General features: G+C 46.7%; 1 protein-coding gene across 2 annotated transcripts in view; it reads left to right on the top strand.

Moving 5' to 3' along the window:
* Window positions 1-19,438, top strand: part of LOC147107297 (cilia- and flagella-associated protein 47-like) — a 797,073-nt gene that overhangs the window by 579,825 nt on the left and 197,810 nt on the right. For both annotated transcript variants that reach the window (XM_086006182.1, XM_086006181.1), the window contains one exon: window positions 13,140-13,315. In XM_086006182.1, coding sequence (XP_085862308.1) covers window positions 13,140-13,315 — 176 coding nt within the window. The remainder of the gene's footprint in view (window positions 1-13,139; window positions 13,316-19,438) is intronic.

Raw genomic sequence — 19,438 nt, 5'->3', positions numbered from 1 at the left:
CTACCTTATCGCCATGTGAGAGCCCCTGTCTTGGTTTCCTGGTTCCCTGTCTGTGAGAATTCTGCAATGTGATTGGCTGCTTCGACAACTTGTTGACGTCACAACAGCATCGCGCTAGGGAAGTTCCCACTACAGAGCGCTGAAATCACTTGATTTTCAAAAAAGGCAAACTTCTCCCTCCTCTGTAGGCAGCTTTCTTCGGAGACAGCGGCGAGTGCCTTTGCTTCGCGCCGACCGCAAATTCTGAGCCATTCTGTTTAATAACTGAAAATTTAATGCAGGAAGTTTCTAATGGACCAGCTATTCACAAGTAACTATTTAACATAAAACCAGAAAATTCTGGAAATACACAGCATGTCTGTCAACATCTGAAAAGAGCAGAAATAAGTTTTAGCAACAACAACTTGCTTTTTTATAGCACAAGTAACATAGAGGAACGTCCCGAGGGAAGCATCATCAAAAGAATGGGTGCCAAGCCAAACAAGGAAAAGGAAGTGTGATTATAGGCTTGGGCAAAGAGATGGGTTTTAAGGAGGGTATTAAAGGTGGACGACAGCAAAATACTGCAGATGTTGGAAATCCGAAATAACAACAGAAAATGCTGGAAAAACTCAGCAGGTCAGGCAACATCCGTGGAGAGAAATTTGAGTTGACGTTTCGGGTTGGACCCTTGTTCCACTCCTTTCCCCCCCCCCCCTTTCCTTTTGTTTCTCTCTCACACCTGGCAGCTATCTTTTGCCCTGCCAGTACACTTTACACCTAATCCCAGCCTATTACCATCTCGTCCAGCTTCTAATCTCTTTTACTTCTTTTGTTTCTTTTATTCTTTTGTCTGATCGCAGCCCTGCCTTCGATCTAGTTTCTTTCCTTTCCAGTTTTGAAGAAGGGTCCAACCCGAAACGTCAACTCAAATTTCTCTCCACGGATGTTGCCTGACCTGCTGAGTTTTTCCAGCATTTTCTGGTATTAAAGGTGGAGTTGGATAGAGGCAGAGAGCATTAGGGAGGGAACCATAGAGCGTGGGGCCTAGGTGTCTGGAGGCACAGCTGCTAACGGGGCAGCAAACAGAGGGAGGATACACAAGAGGCCAGAGTCGGAGCGTTCAGTGGGAGTTTTAGGGCTTGAGGAAGTTATAGTTATAGGTGAGGCAATGATGGGATTTAAACACAAGGATAAGAATTGTAAATTTGAGGCACTGGGGGACTGGGGGCCAATTAGGTCAGCAAGGACCTGGTGCAATAGGCATGCTGGATATGGTGAAGGATAGGATATGGGCAGAAGAGTTTTGGATGAGCGAGAGTTTATGGAGGGTTGCAGGATGAGAGGCCGGTTAGAAGAGCATTGGAATAGTTGGGACTGGAGGTGACAAAGACATGGAAGAGGGTTTCAGCTGCGCTGAAAATGCTGGAAATACTCAGCAAGTCAGGCAGCATCTCTGCACAGAGAAACAGAGTTAACGGGCTGAATTTTAACATGGAAGAGAGCGTGGGTTGGGGGTTAAAACCAGTGAAATTGACAGTGCGTCGGGATGCCAGCTCCAACCCGCCAACTTCCGCATTTGACTCCAGCGTGTTAGGCTGCCTGCGCACAACCCCCTCGGGAGAGGCAGGTTGTCAATTTCCATATGGTAATTGCTCAATTTCACTTGCCAGTGAAACCTAGGTGATTACACAGCAGCAATTTGGAGGTCTGAAGCAATCTGTCAAAGATGCCAATAAATATTCAGTACTCACAGTTATTTTCTTACCTGCTATTGGGAAAGGGTTTGTTCACACTACTTTTGCTGAGAGGTTACTTTGTCCAATTTAGAGGTTACTTTCTACACTTTGGAGGTTTGCTCTATCACATCAGGATGGGTGCTGCTTTTGCTGCCTTAGATTGGAACTCAGATGAAGACCAAGATGACCAACAAGAGCACCAGCAACAGCACGTGCAGCAGTCTGCTGCTCACAGACTTGTAGCTGCACAGCGGAGAAGGGACCAGCAGAGAGGTGCAGCGTGCAGGAGGCACTGCCCTCGAAACAGGGTTTACAGGCAGAGGATCAGTTTCCTTGACATATCTGAACACCAGTGTCTCAGGAGGCTCAGGATGTCACGTCAGGTGATGTCAGACATCTGCAGCCTCCTAGAAGAAGACCTGCTGCCTGTTGGACCTGGTGGCCACGCGTTACCAGTGACTGTCAAAGTCACCGCCGCTACCAACTATTTTGCCTCCGGATCCTTGCAGGATTCTGCCGCAGACATACGCAGGATCTCCCAGTCAACCGCGCACAAGTGCATAAGACAGATGACTGATGGGTTGTTTGCCAGGGCCAACAGTTATGTCAACTTTGCCACCGATGATGATAGTCAGAATGAGTAGGCGGTCGACTATGCGGCTCAGGCTGGCGTTCCACAGGTGCAGGGCACCGTCAACTGCATACATGTAACAATCCGGGCACCCCCAGAACAACCAGGAGTATTTGTCAACAACAACAACTTGTATTTATATAGCGCCTTTAGTATAATAAAACGTCTCCAGGCGCTTCACAGGAGTGTTGTAAAACAAAATTTGACACTGAGCCACATAAGGAGGAATTAGGGCAGATGAACAAAAGCTTGGTCAAAGATGTACGTTTTAAGGAGCATCTTAAAGGAGGAAAGAGAGGTAGCGAGGCGGACAGCTGTAGGCAGGGAATTCCAGAGCTTAGGGTCTCAGTAGCTGAAGGCACAGCCACCAATGGTTGAGCGATTAAAATCAGGGATATTCAAGAGTCCAGAATTAGAGGAGCGCAGCTATCTCGGGGGGTTGTGGGGCTGGAGGAGGTTACAGAGATAGGGAGGGGCGAGGCCATGGAGGGATTTGAAAACAAGGATGAGAATTTTAAAATCGAGGCATTGCTTAACCGGGAGCCAATGTAGGTCAGCGAGCACAGGGGGTGATGGGTGAATGAGACTTGGTGCGAGTTAGGACACGGGCAGCAGAGATTTAGATGAGCTCAAGTTTACGTAGGGTGGAATGTGGGAGGCCAGCCAGGAGTGTGTTGGAATAGTCAAGTCTAGAGGTAACAAAGGCATGGATGAGGGTTTCAGCAGCGGATGAGCTGAGGCAAGGGTGGAGTCGGGCGATGTTACGGAGGTGGAAATAGGCGGTCTTAGTTATGCCGCGACTATGTGGTCGGAAGCTCATTTCAGGGTCAAATATGACACCAAGGTTGCGAACAGTGTGGTTCAGCCTCAGACAGATGTTAGGGAGAGGGATGGAGTCAGTGGCTAGGGAACGGAGTTTGTGGCGGGGACCGAAAACAATGGCTTCGGTCTTCCCAGTATTTAGTTGGAGGAAATTTCTGCTCATCCAGTACTGGATGTCGGACAAGCAGTCTGACAATTTAGAGACAGTGGAGGGGTCGAGAGAAGAGGTGGTGAAGTAGTGCTGGGTGTCGTCAGCGTACATGTGGAAACTCACGCTGTGTTTTCGGATGATGTCGCTGCGGAACAGCATGTAGATGAGAAATAGGAGGGGGCCAAGAATAAATCCTTGAGGGACAGCAGAGGTAACAATGTGGGAGCGGGAAGAGAAACTATTGCAGATGATTCTCTGGCTACGATTAGATAGATAAGAATAGAACCAGGCGAGTGCAGTCACACCCAGCTGGATGACGGTGGAGAGGCTTTGAAGGAGGATGGAATGGTCAACCATGTCAAAGGCTGCAGACAGATCGAGAAGGATGAGGAGGGATAGTTTACCTTTGCCACAGACACATAGGATGTCATTTGTGACTTTGAGAAGAGCCGTTTTGGTACTGTGGCAGGGACGGAAACCTGATTGGAGGGATTCAAACATGGAGTTCCGAAAAGATGGCCATGGATTTGGGAGGTGACAACACGTTCAAGGACTTTGGAGAGGAAAGGGAGGTTGGAGATGGGGTGGTAGTTTGCAAGGACAGAGGGGTCAAGGGTTGTTTTTTTGAGGAGGGACGGCAGATTTGAGGGAGAGAGGGACAGTACCTGAGGAGAGAGAACCGTTAACAATATCAGCTAACATGGGAGCCAGAAAAGGAAGTTGGGTGGTCAGCAGTTTTGTGGGAATAGGGTCGAGGGAGCAGGAAGTGGGTCTCATGGACAAGATGAACTTGGAGAGGGCATGAGGGTAGATCGGAGAGAAACTGGAGAAAGATGCGATTTCAGGGATACGGCAGGGGGGAGCCTTAGAGGAAGTTTGGCCCGGTGGGCTGGGGAAGGAAGGGACATGGCAGGGGCAGCTGATTGGATGGTCTCAATTTTGGAGGCAAAGATGTCCATGAGCTCCTCGCACTTGTTGTTGGAGGTGAGGGTGGAGGAGTCAGGGGAGGGGAGTTTAAGAAGACGGTTTGTATTAGAGAAAAGAAGCTGCGGGTTATCTTTGCATTCCAGGATGGCGGTGAATGGCTAAATCAATTGCCCGCCATATCGGTTCAAGTCTGCGTCCCTTTGACTTAAGGGAGCGGAGCTGAGGGTCGTACCAGGGGGAATTGCCAGGGTAAGAAAGAGTAATGGTTTTAATAGGAACTAGGATGTCAAAGGTGGTGGTGAGGGTGCGGTTGAGCAGATTGGTAGCTGCAGAAATGTCATGGTGAAGGGCTAGACATTTGGGATTTTGCAAGTGCAGTTGTAAGTGAGTTGGGGAGAGTTTTTACCAGGGGCAGACACAGGAGGGAGTAGGGTTGGAGGGGGGGGGGCGGTGGTGGAGACCGATACAAGGAAGTAGTCAGAGATGGCCTTATCTGTGATTGACACTATGGGAGTAGCGAGGCCACATGAGATAAGAACATAGGAGCAGGAGTAGGCCATACGGCCCCTCAAGCCTGCTCCGCCACTCAATAAGATCATGGCTGATCCTCGCTCTCAACTGCACTTTCCCGCCTGATCCCCATATCCCTTGATTCCCCTAAAGTCCAAAAATCTCTCGATCTCAGCCTTGAATATACTCAACGACTCAGCATCCACAGCCCTTTGGGGCAGCGAATTCCAAAGATTCACAACCCTGAGTGAAGAAATTCCTCTTCATCTCAGTCTTAAAAGGCCGTCCCCTTATCCTGAGACTGTGCCCCCTAGTTCTAGACTCTCCAGCCAGGGGAAACAACCGCTCAGCAGCTGCCCTTTCAATCCCCCTAAGCACTTGGAAAACAGTGACAGGATCGGACAAAGTCAACATGGATTTACAAAAGGTAAATCGTGCTTGACTAATCTACTGGGATTTTTTGAGGATGTAACTAGTAAAATAGATAAGGGAGAACCAGTGGATGTGGTGTATTTGGACTTTCAGAAGGCTTTCGATAAGGTCCCACATAAGAGATTAGTGTGTAAAGTTAAGGCACATAGGATTGGGGGCAAGGTATTGACTTGGATAGAGAACTGGTTGGCAGATAGAAAGCAAAGAGTTGGAATAAACGGCTCTTTTTCCAAGTGGCAGGCAGTGACTAGTGGGGTACCGCAGGGATCGGTGCTAGGACCCCAGCTATTCACAATATATATTAATGATCTGGACAAGGGAACTAGATGTAATATCTCCAAATTTGCAGACGACACAAAGCTGGGTGGGCGTGTGTGCTGTGAGGAGGATGCCGAGAAACTCCAGTATGATTTGGACAGGTTGGGTGATTGGGCAGAAGCATGGCAGATGCAATATAACGTGGATAAATGTGAGGTTATCCACTTTGGTGTCAAAAACAGGAAGGCAGATTATTATCTGAATGGCAATAGATTGGGAGAAGGGGAAGTGCAACGAGACCTGGGTGTCCTTGTGCACCAGTCGCTGAAGGTAAGCATACAGGTGCAGCAGGCGGTTAAGAAGGCAAATGGTATGTTGGCCTACATAGCGAGAGGGTTTGAGCACAGGAACAAGGATGTCTTGCTGCAGTTGTACAGGGTCTTGGTGAGACCACATCTTGAGTATTGTGTGCAGTTTTGGTCGCCTTATCTGAGGAAGGATGTTCTTGCCATGGAAGGAGTTCAGCGAAGATTCACCAGGCTGATACCTGGGATGGCAGGAATGATGTGTGAGGAGAGATTGGGTCGACTGGGCTTGGAGTCGCTGGAGTTTAGAAGAATGAGAGGGGATCTCATTGAAACTTATAAAATTCTGGCAGGACTGGACAGACTAGATGCAGGGAGGACGTTCCCGATGGTCGGGGAATCCAGAACCAGGGGTCACAGTCTAAGGATAAGGGGTAGGCCTTTTAGGACAGAAATGAGGAGGAATTTCTTCACCCAGAGAGTGGTGAACCTGTGGAATTCTCTACCACAGAAGGCAGTAGAGGCCAATTCATTAAATATATTCAAGAAGGAGTTGGATATATTTCTTAAGGCTAAAGGAATCAAGGGGCACGGGGAGAAAGCAGGGACCAGGTACTGAACTTGGATGATCAGCCATGATCGCATTGAATGGCGGAGAGGCTCGAGGGGCCGAATGGCCTACTCCTGCTCCTATCTTCTATGTTTCTATGTTTTATATGTTTCAATGAGAACACCTTTCATTCTTCTAAACTCCAGAGTATAGGCCCATTCTACTCAATCTGTCCTCATAGGACAGCCCTCTCATCCCAGGAATCAATCTAGTGAACCTTCGCTGCACCGCCTCCAAGGCAAGTATATCCTTCCTTAGATAAGGAGACCAGAACTGTGCCCAGTACTCCAGGTGTGGTCTCACCAAAGCCCTGTGCAATTGTAGCAAGACTTCCTTACTCTTATACTCCAACCTCCTTGCAATAAAGGCCAACATGCCATTTGCTTTCCTAATTGCTTGCTGTACCTGCAGGCTAGCTTTCTGTGTTTCCTGTATGAGGATACCTAAATCTCTTTGAACACCAACATTTAATAGTTTCTCTCCATTAAAAAAAATTCTGTTTTTCTATTCTTCCTACCAAAGTGGATAACCTCACATTTCCCCACATTATACTCCATCTGCCACCTTATTGCTCACTCACTTAACCTATCTATATCCCTTTGCAGGCACTGTGTCCTCCTCACAGCTTACTTTCCCACCTAGCTTTGTATCATCAGCAAACTTGGATACATTACACTTGGTCCCTTCATCTAAGTCATTAATTTAGATTGTAAACTGATGACTCCCAAACACTGATCCTTGCGGCACTCCACTAGTTACAGCCTGCCAACCTGAAAATGACCAATTTATTCCTACTCTCTGTTTTCTGTCCATTAACCAATCCTCTATCCATGCAAATATATTACCGTCAACAGCATGAGCCCTTATTTTGTGTGACAACCTTTTATGTGGCACCTTATTGAATGCCTTTTGAAAATCCAAACATACTACATCCACTGGTTCTCGTTTATCTACCCTGCTAGTTATTTCCTAAAAAAACTCCAATAAATTTGTTAAACACGATTTCCCTTTCATAAAACCATGTTGCTGGTATGCAACCACAAAAAGATCTTTATGCAGGTGTGTGCAAGATGCCAGGGCAGCTGCCATGTAGCTTTCATCCTTCGGCAGTCCAAGCTCCCTGATCTCTTCGTACCTGGAAGCAGACTTAAGAGGTGGATGCTAGGTGACAAGGGATACCTGCTGCAAACTTGGCTCATGATACCCTTCAGAAACCCCAACACTGAAGTCCAACATGAATGCCATATCACCACCAGATGTGTGATTGAACAGGCCATCGGCATGCTGAAGATGCTCTTCAGGTGCCTGGGCAGATCTGGAGGCACCTTTCAGTATGCACCAGCCAGGGTCTTCAGAATAGTTGTGCGCAACAGTGAGACTTGGACCTTGAGGATGAACAAGGCAAAGAGCTCAGATCCTCCTTGGACAATTCAGAGTGGGAAGAAGAAGAGGAGGAGGAGGATGATGAGAGCATAATGCAACATTCACTTAGGTTGCACCAGTGCATCCATGTCAGCAGAAAATGCAACGACCACTCTTCCCCAACAACCCCCCTCCCCTGCCAATGCCACTGACCTCAAAGCAGTCCTGCAACCAACCAACCACCCCTGCAACATCCCCCCATTGGTCCCCATGAATTCATGTCCTCAAATTCATCAAACAACTTAGAAGTCCACTTACCACCAAGCACCCAAGAAAGGACAAGACGGTAAAGTGATGAAAAAGAATAACATTTATGTGATCGGAGTAAATAACTAAAACTTATCAACATAACATTTTATCAGACACCCATGTGCATACTCTTGTGCAACTACAAAGCCTTATTGTTTCCTTTTCTGCTACTCCTACCTGGTGCAACCTGTCTAGCTTCAGCAGAGGTAGAGGCAGGCTGTTCAAATCCCTGCTCTGACTGCTGAGATGCTCTTGGCTGATGTCCTCTGTGTTTTGGAGTCCATGAGGGCTCCACCAAAGACTGCTCCGGCACCTTTGCAGGGGCAGACTCGGTCATCGGGAGATGAGGCAGCATGTGGGCTACTGACTGAGAGGTAGAATGGGTGAGAATTCAAAACACTTTGCGTGGAGTCCCCACTTCCATGAACCCTTACGCCCCTCCTCCCTCCCATGGCCCAGTCGCATTTCACTGTTACCTCTCTTCTTCTTAGGCAGTCCCTCAGAACCGAGGATGACTTGCTTCCACATTAAAAATGAGTTCTCAGGTGACTGAAGAGTCCAATGCGGGACCTACAGTCTCTGTCATAGGTGGGGCAGACGGTGGTTGAAGGGGTGGGGTGCTTGGGTTGACGTGCACTCCTTCCGCTGTTTGAACTTGGCTTCCACTTGCTCCCGGCGAAGAGACTCGAGGTATTCGGTGCCTTCCCGGATGCTTCCCCTCCACTTTGTACAGTCTTGGGCCAGGGATTCCCAGGTGTTGGTGGGGATGTTGCACTTTTTCAAGGAGGCTTTGAGGGTGTCCTTGAAGCATTTCCTCTGCCCACCTGGGGCTCTCTTGCCATGTCGGAGCTCCGAGTAGAGTGCTTGTTTTGGGAGTCTCGTATCGGGCATGCGGACAATGTGACCCATCCATCGGAGCTGATCGAGCGTGGTCAAAGCTTCGATGCTGGGGATGTTGGCCTGAGCGAGAATACTGATGTTGGTGCGCCTATCCTGCCAATGGATTTGCAGGATCCTGCGGAGGCAGCATTGGTAGAGGACCTTTGTCTTATGGATGTTTAGTGTAAGGCCCATGCTCTCGTACGCTTCGGTGAAGGTGTTAACGATGGTTTGGAGTTTGACCTCCGAGTGTGCGCAGACGCAAGCATCGTCTGCATACTGTAATTCGACGACAGAGGAAGGGGCGACCTTGGATCTGGACTGGAGGCGATGGAAGTTGAACAGTTTCCCGTTTGTTCTGTAAATTAGCTCCACTCCAGCGGGGAGCTTACTGAGGGTGAGATGGAGCATTGCTGCAAGGAAGATCGAGAAGAGCGTTGGTGCGATGACACAGCCTTGCTTGACCCCGGACCGTACATGAATTGGGTCTGTGGTGGAACCGTTGGTCAGGGTCACAGCTTGCATGTCGTCGTGAAGCAGGCAGAGGATGGTGACAAACTTTTGAGGGCAGCCGAATTTGAGGAGGACACTCCATAATCCCTCATGGTTGACCGTGTCAAAGGCCTTTGTGAGGTCAAAGAAGGCCATGTACAGCGGTTGTACATGTACATGAAGGCCATGTACCACTGTGCTGGAGAACACTTTGGTGCAGATCAGTGCGGTCCTGTAAGGCCAAGGCTAAGGTATGTGTCAACTTATTTAAGGTGGCAGACATGTTGCCATCCAGAGTCTGCACGGTGGTGTTGAAGGCATGGACTCATTTGAATGGAGCATATGAGGGTCCATGGCGCTGGCCACTCTATCCATGGAAGAAGACATCATCTCAGCGACCTGTGACATCACCCCCTCATGCTTGAGGTTGACTCCTCCAATCTCTGCAATCATGTGAATTCCACTTTGAAGGTCTGTCAGTGCATCGCACATTGTCTGCTGCTGCTCAATGATTCTCCTCTTCATCGACGGCTTCCAGGAGGCGGGTTGCTCATTTAAATATTTTAATGAGGCTGCGTGCCTCTGATTTTATCTCTCTTCCAGCTTTAATGCTGGCCGGCTAGATTTCCCGGGCCTCAGAAAGCCCGGCAGCTAAAGGGAGGCGAGGGCTGCTGCAGGGAAGAGATAAGTGCCTTTCCAGCACTGCTTGTGGGCCAGAAGGAGTAGGAGTGGTTCCCCCGGCCCACCAAGCTAATCTGCTTCCCCCCCTCCCCCACCTCGATCGGACCCTGCTCCCCACGATTGGACTCCCCCCCCGCCCCCACCCCCGGTCACCGACATCCCCAGCCCCCCATTTCTGACCCTGATCTCTCTCCGACCCCATGCGATCTCCCCCCCCCGACCCTTCATGCCATGCTGTCCCCACCCATCCACCCCCCTTGCAATCTTTACCCCAACAGCGGGAAACCTGCCCGCTCCTGGGCTGCGGCCTGTTCTGCACCATTCCCTGCCCTACAGGGAGCCAAGCATGTCAATCAGGCTGGCTTCCGAGCGGGGACGCTGTTGGAAAAAAAAACCCGCACACTGTGGAGTGTCCTCCCGCTGCGAGGAAATCCCGCCCCTGATCAGGGCCATTAACTCTGTTTCTCGTTCCACAGATGCTGCCTGACCTTCTGAGTATTTCCAACATTTTCGCTTTTTATTACCAAGTTATACCGCTGGTTCTGTAGTGCTGTCATATCAGAGAACTGTGGGTATTTAAATTGCAAGTTCTGATAGCTGGATTTTACTGACAAACTTTTGGAGCCTTTGTATTAAATATGGTAGGTTGCCATTTCTATGTAAATTCTGTTGAAATGACTCATTGTGTTCCTTTTACATGAACTGCTGAATGACATGTTACTAATATCACCAGAGGCTACCTGGAAGTATCTGGATACGTAAAAGTTAAGTGGTGGTGTCACCTTCATAGCCACAGACAAGGCATTGTCCCTGGTGAATAGAGGCTGCAAGTGAAGCTCCATCAGCTGGTATATCTCTGTCACTGTGTTGGGGGAAAACGCAACCAACTCAGACGATGCCTATAGGAAAAATCCAGATAGGTCCTCTGTGGTCTGTAAACCCTGTGGCATCGATATCTGAGGGTCTGGTGTTCCCTGTGTGTATGCTGCCACACTCTTAAGGCTTCCATTCTTTTCTCCTCCATGTTCTCATCATTCTCCTCCTCAAACCAAGGAACGATGGAATTCCCAGAGTGAAATCCATTATTTCATGATGCAGAGGTCCCTTAAGTGTCTTTAAATGTTCAGAAACTGTAGCTACAAAGTATTGGAAGTGATTCCCAGCCAAATCAGTGTCGCAGGATTGCACTCCTCTATGAGCTTTCACCTTCTTGATCTCTTCTTGTCTCTGGGGCACTGTACAGGCTTAGTAGTTGTACTGGCCGCGCTAGATGTGCTCCTATCTAGTTATCCAGCAAGTTAAACACTTATTCAAAAATAATTCTTCTGAAGCCGGTTGCTGTTTTGAAGCTTTACTTGAACAAATTTGTGAAACTGTAAACAAAGACAAAGTATGTTTTGTACATAAACTGAGTACTATACATTCGATATTACATAAGATATAAACATATTTACAACAGTAGAATAGACTAATTGTATAACTAACTAACATTTGGACTAACTTCTATAACTATCAAATATTAACCTTTTATAAACATAGTATTATCAAAATATTACTCTGACAACATTGCTATTATGCTAAGGAACAAAGATACTCACAGATATTGCGCTTGGCCTAACATATGAAATCAGATTACATTGGATTGTGAATGGAACCTCTCATGGCAGATTCTGCATTACTCAAGTCAGGTTCTTCCTGGCAAAACTGCTTCCTGGGGTCAACAGGAAGAAAGGTAGGAAGGTCAAATGACCACTCACAGGAAGAAAGGAACAAAGGTCAAATGACCTCACACAGGAAGAAAGATCAGATGACCTTTCCAGCATACAAACTGTTAACACAATAACCACCACCAGAGGGTGCTATCTGCACACATAAAATGTTCATTGGTCCAGAACAGTACTATTTTTACAGTGGAGGTGATCTGCAGGTAGTAAGTGGGCAGAAATGCAGGGAAACTTTGTGGGGCACTTGACTGTGCCCCCTATTTCATCTAAATTAGTTGTGGAACACCTGGCAGGCAGATCAGTGCCATAGTGGGGTCACAGGAGGGAAATTGTCGTGGCCACTCTTAGGGGTGGAGTTTCGGCTGAGGAATTTTGCTTGACCACCTCTACACCAAAAATGGACTATTTTTTTTAAAGGAAATTCCAGACATTAATGTCTTGCTAGGATTGTAAATACTAACAGAGTCAATAATTTTGTATTTTTCCCCTCTAACCTTGTGTTTCTACTTTTGAACATATAAAAGGGGTGAGAAAAGATCAAGCGGCCCACCTGATCAGCCATGATCGCATTGAATGGCGGAGCAGGCTCGAGGGGCCGAATGGCCTACTCCTGCTGCTATCTTCTATGTTTCTATTAACCTGCCTCATCCAGTCAATGGTGCAACCTCCCACACCATTGACTCACCCCCTGGATATCCCATCTCCTGGGAAAGGCAAACATTAGAGAAGAAAGCTGTAACCCAATTTAGTAAAAACTTCAAAATTTCTCTCCAACTCCTTAAGGGAATGAAACAACCTCCAGATGACCACAGTTTGCTGCATTGCAACCACAACTAACTAGCCATTATCACTTATAGTTGGAAATGTTCTCCTCGCTCAGGAACTTGTCATGCCCCTTTTGAACAGACTATAGTGACTCCATAAGCACCACATGCAGTCAGATTAAGTAAGTCGCAAGGCTCTGGGCACCAAGAACATTCGGAGCCCCCTCCGATACATTAAAAGAAACAACTTCCTGCCGCCCTCCCCCCCCCCAAATCCATTAAAACACAAGCGTGTAGTAAAATGCCAGAAGAATTAGGCCTGTAGAATGTTTACACACTGCTGTCAGTATATATAATGTAACGAAGCTAACGGCTGTTAGATCAGCCCGCAACCTTTTGATTCGGTCTGAATTGCTAACTCTTTAAATTATTACAAATCAATTGTTAGATTATACATTATGATCAGTGATTTGTCCTTGTATGTGAAACGCTTAAAAATGAAATAACTTTCTGAGTATATAATTATCAGCAATTTATTAAGCAAGTTGTTATTTTTCTACCTAGGATACCATTGATGTGAACATCCCTATAAGTAATCCTATTGATGAACCCTTGACACTTGATGTTATGCTGAATGGAGCTGGGATTACAGGGGACACCTGTTTGGTAATTAGGCCAAAAGAAGTTATTTCGTATATGGCTAGGTACACTCCAAGTGTGGTTGGCGAAAGTATTGGAAGGTAAGATAAGCATTCTTGTAGAATATACAGGAAACTTGCTGGTATCCGGCACTGACGGGACCGAGCTGGTGCCGTACCATCAAAACTGCCGTAGAAACCAGCGCTAATGTTAAAACAAACCCTGTTGCTTAGCAACAGCTTCAAAACAGTCGGCCGCAGCTTAAAAGCGTCTCTGTAGCTAAGCAACAGCTTCAGCTAGACCTTGTAGAGCCTGACTGGAAATAAAAAGCAACGAGAAGTAAAAAATCTTATAGGAAACGGCTCCTGAATTTTGCCGGTAGATAGAGCTTTCCGGACATTTAACCTCCGGTTAAACGAAAGTTTCCTGTACTGGGATATGGCCTGCTCTTCAATGATGTAATTGTGAAATTCAATTTATTAGTGCTCCTAAAATACAATTTATGATTTGTGACCAAAAAACATGCATGTTGGTCTCCTTACCTAAGGAAGGATATACTTGCCATAGAGGGAGTGCAACGAAGGTTCACGAGATTGATTCCTGGGATGGCGGGACTGTCGTATGAGAAGAGATTGAGTAAACTAGGCCTGTATTCCCTTGAATTCAGAAGAATGAGAGGGGATCTCATTGAAGCATACACAATTATTACAGGGCTTGATAGGGTGGATGCTGGGAGAATGTTTCCCTTGGCTGGGGAGTCTAGAACCAGGGGCCACAGCCTCAAGATAAAGGGTTGGCCATTCAGGACTGAGATGAGAAGAAATTTCTTCACACAGAGGGTGGTGAATCTTTGGAATTCTCTACACCAGAGGGCTGTGGAGGCTCAGACATGGGGTATTTTCAAAACAGAAGTCGATAGATTTCTGACTAGTAAGGGCATCAAGGGATATGGCGATAGGGCCGGTGAATGGAGTTGAGGTAGATGATCAGCCATGATCTCATTGAATGGCGGAGCAGGCTCGAAGGGCCGAATGGCCGACTCCTGCTCCTATTTCTTATGTTCTTATGTGTCTGTAGGTGATACCTAGTGGGTATTGCCCAAAGGTACCATGCTATGCAGCTGGAATAAAAACCCAGATACCAATGTGGTTCTGAACTCTCATATAATCACTTTGATGTAAATTACTATGCACTGAGCCTGGACTAATCATAAATTTGAATTTATGTTCTCATTTCCCTACTCCTCCAAAGCGACATAACATACATGTTTTAACTGAATTACTTCTCTGAATGCTTTAAAGATTATGCAAATTTCAACCAAGTAGCTCATCATTCCATAGAAAGCTATTATTTCCCTGTTGCAGCATCTAAATGCTTCTTGAATAATTCCAGGTGTTTAATCTAATCAGAAGATCTTTCCATGCATTGATCACTCTTCACAAAGATAAGAGTTCTGAACTTGCCTTTTACTATCTTATACTTATGTCCTCTTGTGCGACAGTACTCTGACCTTACCTTTCCTATTCTGCTTAGTATCTGACATATGTCTATAATGCCCCCTTTCATTCTCCTCTTTCCAAGGCTGAAGAATGGAGTTTCTCTTGCCTTTCCTCATAACCCAGTCCTCTGACACTAGGGATCAACTTCAGAGCCCTTCTGTGAATGGCCTACAGGGTTTACTGATCCGAACTTTGTTTCCCAATGCCTTGACGATCATCACTGAACACAGTACTCAAGCTGTGGCTTGTCTGGAGCTCTACACAATTACAGCATTACTGCCTCAGACCACTTAGTTGGTGGTATAGCTCAACATTCTTTTTAGTTTAATGGATTACTGCTATGTAATGGCTGGATAGACGAAGCAGAATGCTCTGGTTGGTATCACCGGTGTCACCAGAGTAGAACAGGTGCTAGCAGTTGGATGGCAATCCACCTTGTAGTATCTCCACACACTGATGGTTAATTTCCACAGGGGTACTCCCGATTGTCCGCTTTAACTTTGGCGGAAGAGCCAAGGAAACCCTGGACAAAAGCTGCTTTCCGGGGTTTCCACAGCTCTTCCACCGCAGTTACGGCAGACAAGCGAGAGAGCCCCCATGGAAATTCACCCCCATTATGTGCCATGCGTGAAGTTATGATAGGGCCTTAAAGCTGGCCGTAAGTGTTCTTACCAAAATTTCACAATGTATTGTAACTAATAGTCATGACCATTTGCAATTTCCCGTGATTCTTGCGGGGGTTGCATTGTGCCTTGAGTTCACCTATTTAAATAGGCCTTGACAACTTCTAGTTTGACAGCAGGTTAGCAATTAAAGCAAGATTTGCTATTTTTTTAAAAATCTGCAAGTGTAATTTTTTTTTAGATTTGTGCTATATTATTTGCAATGCTATTTTTATCAGGTTTTTCTGCCCAGACATTTTTGTTGCCATATTTTTAGTTGCTACAATTATAATGTTTAAAATGGGAATTCCAACATGCATTTCCCTCTTTCTGTGTTATGTGGAAGCTGAGGAACAGCATGGAAAAAAGGGATGTGAGACAGAGCTATTAAATGAGAAGTGGATTGCATACACTGTCTTTACCTATGAAACTGCATGTACAAACTGAGGCATATCTATCTAGTAATATCACAGGAAGCAGCTGTCACAAATTGCACTTCACTAAGAAAGCAGTGACAGACTCGGATCTTGCCTCCAGCTAATATCCATCACAAGGATGACACTGCCAATGGCTGACAAGGTCACTGCAGCCTGATATTTTATGCATCTGGCTCTTATCAAGCAGCCACAAGAAACATTTTTAACACAAATCAACCAGCAGTTCATAACTATATCAAGCAGGTGACTGATGTGTTATTCATCAGTTTATTAGGTGCTCGCAACTGCAGAACATGAGATTCATCTTGGCTACTCCATTCTGCTTGGAAGAAGAGGAACAGCACCAGCAACAGATGGGGAAACCTCAGGAAGCTGCAGTAGGGGCTGCCAGGAGTCCACAAAGGAGCGCTGCTTGCAGGTGTCTTTACCTTGCCCTTAGGATCAATGGGCCTACGGTCACTTACCTCTGGTTTACTGAGGATCAGTGCATAGGGAAGCCGTAAGGGAGCAGATGTGCAGTCATCCAGAGAGAGGGCAATATGTGCCATTCCCATTGTGCTTGGCACTATACGGGGGCTGGGGCTCAGCAGGCTCACCAATCTGTCTGAACGCAACTGTAGGAGATTTGTGATGCGAGTGAAGCCTGTATGTATTTGGTTCCCTAGCCTGCCCAAGGTGGAGGAGATAGTGGAGCCCAGAGCCAACGTTGTGCCAGTAGAAATTTTCATGAGAGATGCTACTAATGGTGCTGGAGACTCCTGGAAAGAGAGCCAGTGTCGATAGAGGTGCCACATACTCCAAGGTTAATGCTTTGCACCAGAACTCCACATAAGCTGGAAGCAGACTCTTCCATACTCGTCAACGGGCAATCCAATGCATCAAGCTATTGCTGGTGCACTTGAAAGATCTTTCTTTTAAAGGCAGGGCCCTAGAAATCTGCATTTCTATCCTTTACAACACAGCTCGTACCCAAGATTTCCTTCCGGTGAGCCGTCGCCTGTGCTGTCCTTTCTACTAGCAACTGCTCCTGCTCACTTGTGCACTGTGAATTACCCTATGCGGACCCCTCTACCATTGTCAAATCTCCCACCATCACCAGAAACTTAACTGGACCAGCCTCATAAATACTGTGGCTATAAGATGAGGTCAAAGGCTGGGTATTCTGCGGCGACTGACTCACCTCCTGACTCCCCAAAGCCTTTCCACCACCTACGAGGCACAAGTCAGGAGTGTGAGGGAATACTCCCCACTTGCCTGATGAATGCAGCTCCAACAATACTCAAAAAGCTCTACATCATCCCACTTGATTGGCACCCCGTTTACCACCTTAAACATTCACTCCATCCACCAACATGGCTGCAGTGTGTACCATCTACAAAGATGCACTGCAGCAACTTGCCAAGGCTTCCTTGACAGCACCTCCCAAACCCACAACCTCTACCACCTAAAAGGACAAAGACAGCAGGTGCATAGGAACATCACCACCTCCAAGTTCCCTTCCAAGTCACTCACCATCCTGACTTGGAAATATATTGCCGTTCCTTCATCGTCACTGGGTCAAAATCCTGTAACTCCCTACCTAACACCATTGTGGGAGTACCTTCGCCACACAGACTGCAGCGGTTCAAGAAGGTAGCTCACCACCATCCTCTCGAGCAATTAGGGATGGGCGATAAATGCTGGCCTTGCCAGCGATGCCCGCATCCCATGAATGAATAAAGAAAACAAAACTATCCATCCTATTCAGCATGTCGATTTATGTGCTGGTTCTTGGAAAGATAAGGGTAAGTGCAAGTGCATCTCCTGGAAGGTTGTTCCCCTTCATTTTGTGGTTGCAGGGTGCAAGTCTTAGGCTGGACCCGGGAAGGGAACGAAGTAGTTGATAAGTGGTAGTGCAGTGCACCACCAGTTTGCCAAATTATCTGTATGTGTGACTGAGGAATGAGAAAAGGTATTAGAAATAGCCAAACACCCTGTTGCACTTGACCTCCAGACTTAACGGGCTCGATGTTCCAAGCCCCGAGGAGGTGGGTTTGGAGGCGGGAGTGGTGGGAAAATTGCAGACTCGGGGGGCAGGAACCCATCCCGCCCCCAACCTGCCTCCATGCCAATGTCCCAGGAGGCAGGTACCCGACCTGTGTTGGGAGCCGCCTCCCCGAGGCGGGAAGGGGATTAGTGCCAATTAACTGCCTGTTAACAGGTAGTTAACAGGCAGTTTTTTGCTTAATCCCTATTCTTAGCCCTTGAAGTGTGGGCTGTCTGACGGCTCCGAACAATGCCAAGTTAACGAGGCAGACCGTCGGTCTGGAGGGGTTGAGATGTCCGTTGTGCAGGTGAGTGATGTGTGCATGTGTGCAGAGGTAAGTGTGTGAGTGATGTGCCAAATAACTGCCTGAATCCATGAGGTTACAACTTAAAACTAAAGGCTTTTATTAAGTAAGAATCTTGGCATCAAGTTAACACAGGGCAACCATCATTCATCACCGACCCAGCCCTTATGAGAAAAACCCAGCTCTTATAAATAAAACTCACACCAATCAGGAGGATCCATAAAGGCGGAGCTAGGGAGGAACATTAGTGGTTACACCTGTAAAACATTTACAGACATTAACAAGTACAACAACAGACAATCCAGAACACAGAGTTATTTCATCACAGTGAGGTAAGTGTAAAGTGTTTTAATAAGTTTTACTTAGCTTTACTTTTTCCTGCAGGCTTCCTTCCTTTAGTTCTCGGGAGTCCCTCAGCTCACCGGCACAGAAAGCAGAATGGCCGCTGAACTGTCAAAAGCTGCAGCCTCTGCTTTCTGGTCTGGAGAGCTCTCTAACTGAGTCTGAGTAGAAGGACTCAAGTTAGAAGACAGATTGTCAGTGTTTGACAGCTTCACAGAGCTGTCAAATGCTGATTTTTCATCTGTCAAAAGCTCTTGACAGATGAAATGTCAATCTGTGACGTCACCAGTAATCAGGTGTCCCTTAATTGGCCTGCTGAGCCCGCTGGGCGGGCTTAACAAGGTCAATCAAGGGAAAATAGTGTGGGTTGGCCACAAGTTGATGGAGGTGGGACTACAACCCAAAAAGTGGGAGTCCCGCCTCCAAAAGCTCCCCATTGACAAAATTGAGCCCAACATCTCCAGTACTATGCATCCTGCTTGTTTGAACAATTTCCCTGGCAGTGTCCTCCATTACAGTGAAGGCTTGATGATTGCTGCCTTTTCCCCAGTTCTGGTTATCTCCCTTCTGTTGCTTGCCAGCTTCTCTTGCAAGAAGTGTGGGAGTTGTGGTATCTTGAGACACAGCACATATATACAACAGTACAACATGGCTTCTGGTAAGAACTGTACTGCACATGGCTTTCTTATTATATACATCAGTAGTCCACCAGAGAGCTCTATTACACTTCTCCCTCCTTATTGAAGAAGTTAATCATAGCAAATAATCATTGTACATGACTTGCATGGTATACACAACTCTTGGTATACATTTCTCAAATGGAACCCATTTTATGGTTTCAAATTCTACTATAGAATTCTGTAACATGAACAAAAGATATGAACTTATTTTCCATATTTACAGATTAAACTTAACCACTGGTTTTCTGTTTCGAAGAGGATACCTTCTTTCTTG

Source organism: Somniosus microcephalus, chromosome 14, assembly GCF_052327205.1.
Source record: "Somniosus microcephalus isolate GS21.2 chromosome 14, FLI_Smic_1.0, whole genome shotgun sequence".
Taxonomy (NCBI): domain Eukaryota; kingdom Metazoa; phylum Chordata; class Chondrichthyes; order Squaliformes; family Somniosidae; genus Somniosus; species Somniosus microcephalus.
The sequence above is the reverse complement of the archived record's forward strand: the minus strand, read 5'-3'. Positions and strand labels throughout refer to the sequence as shown.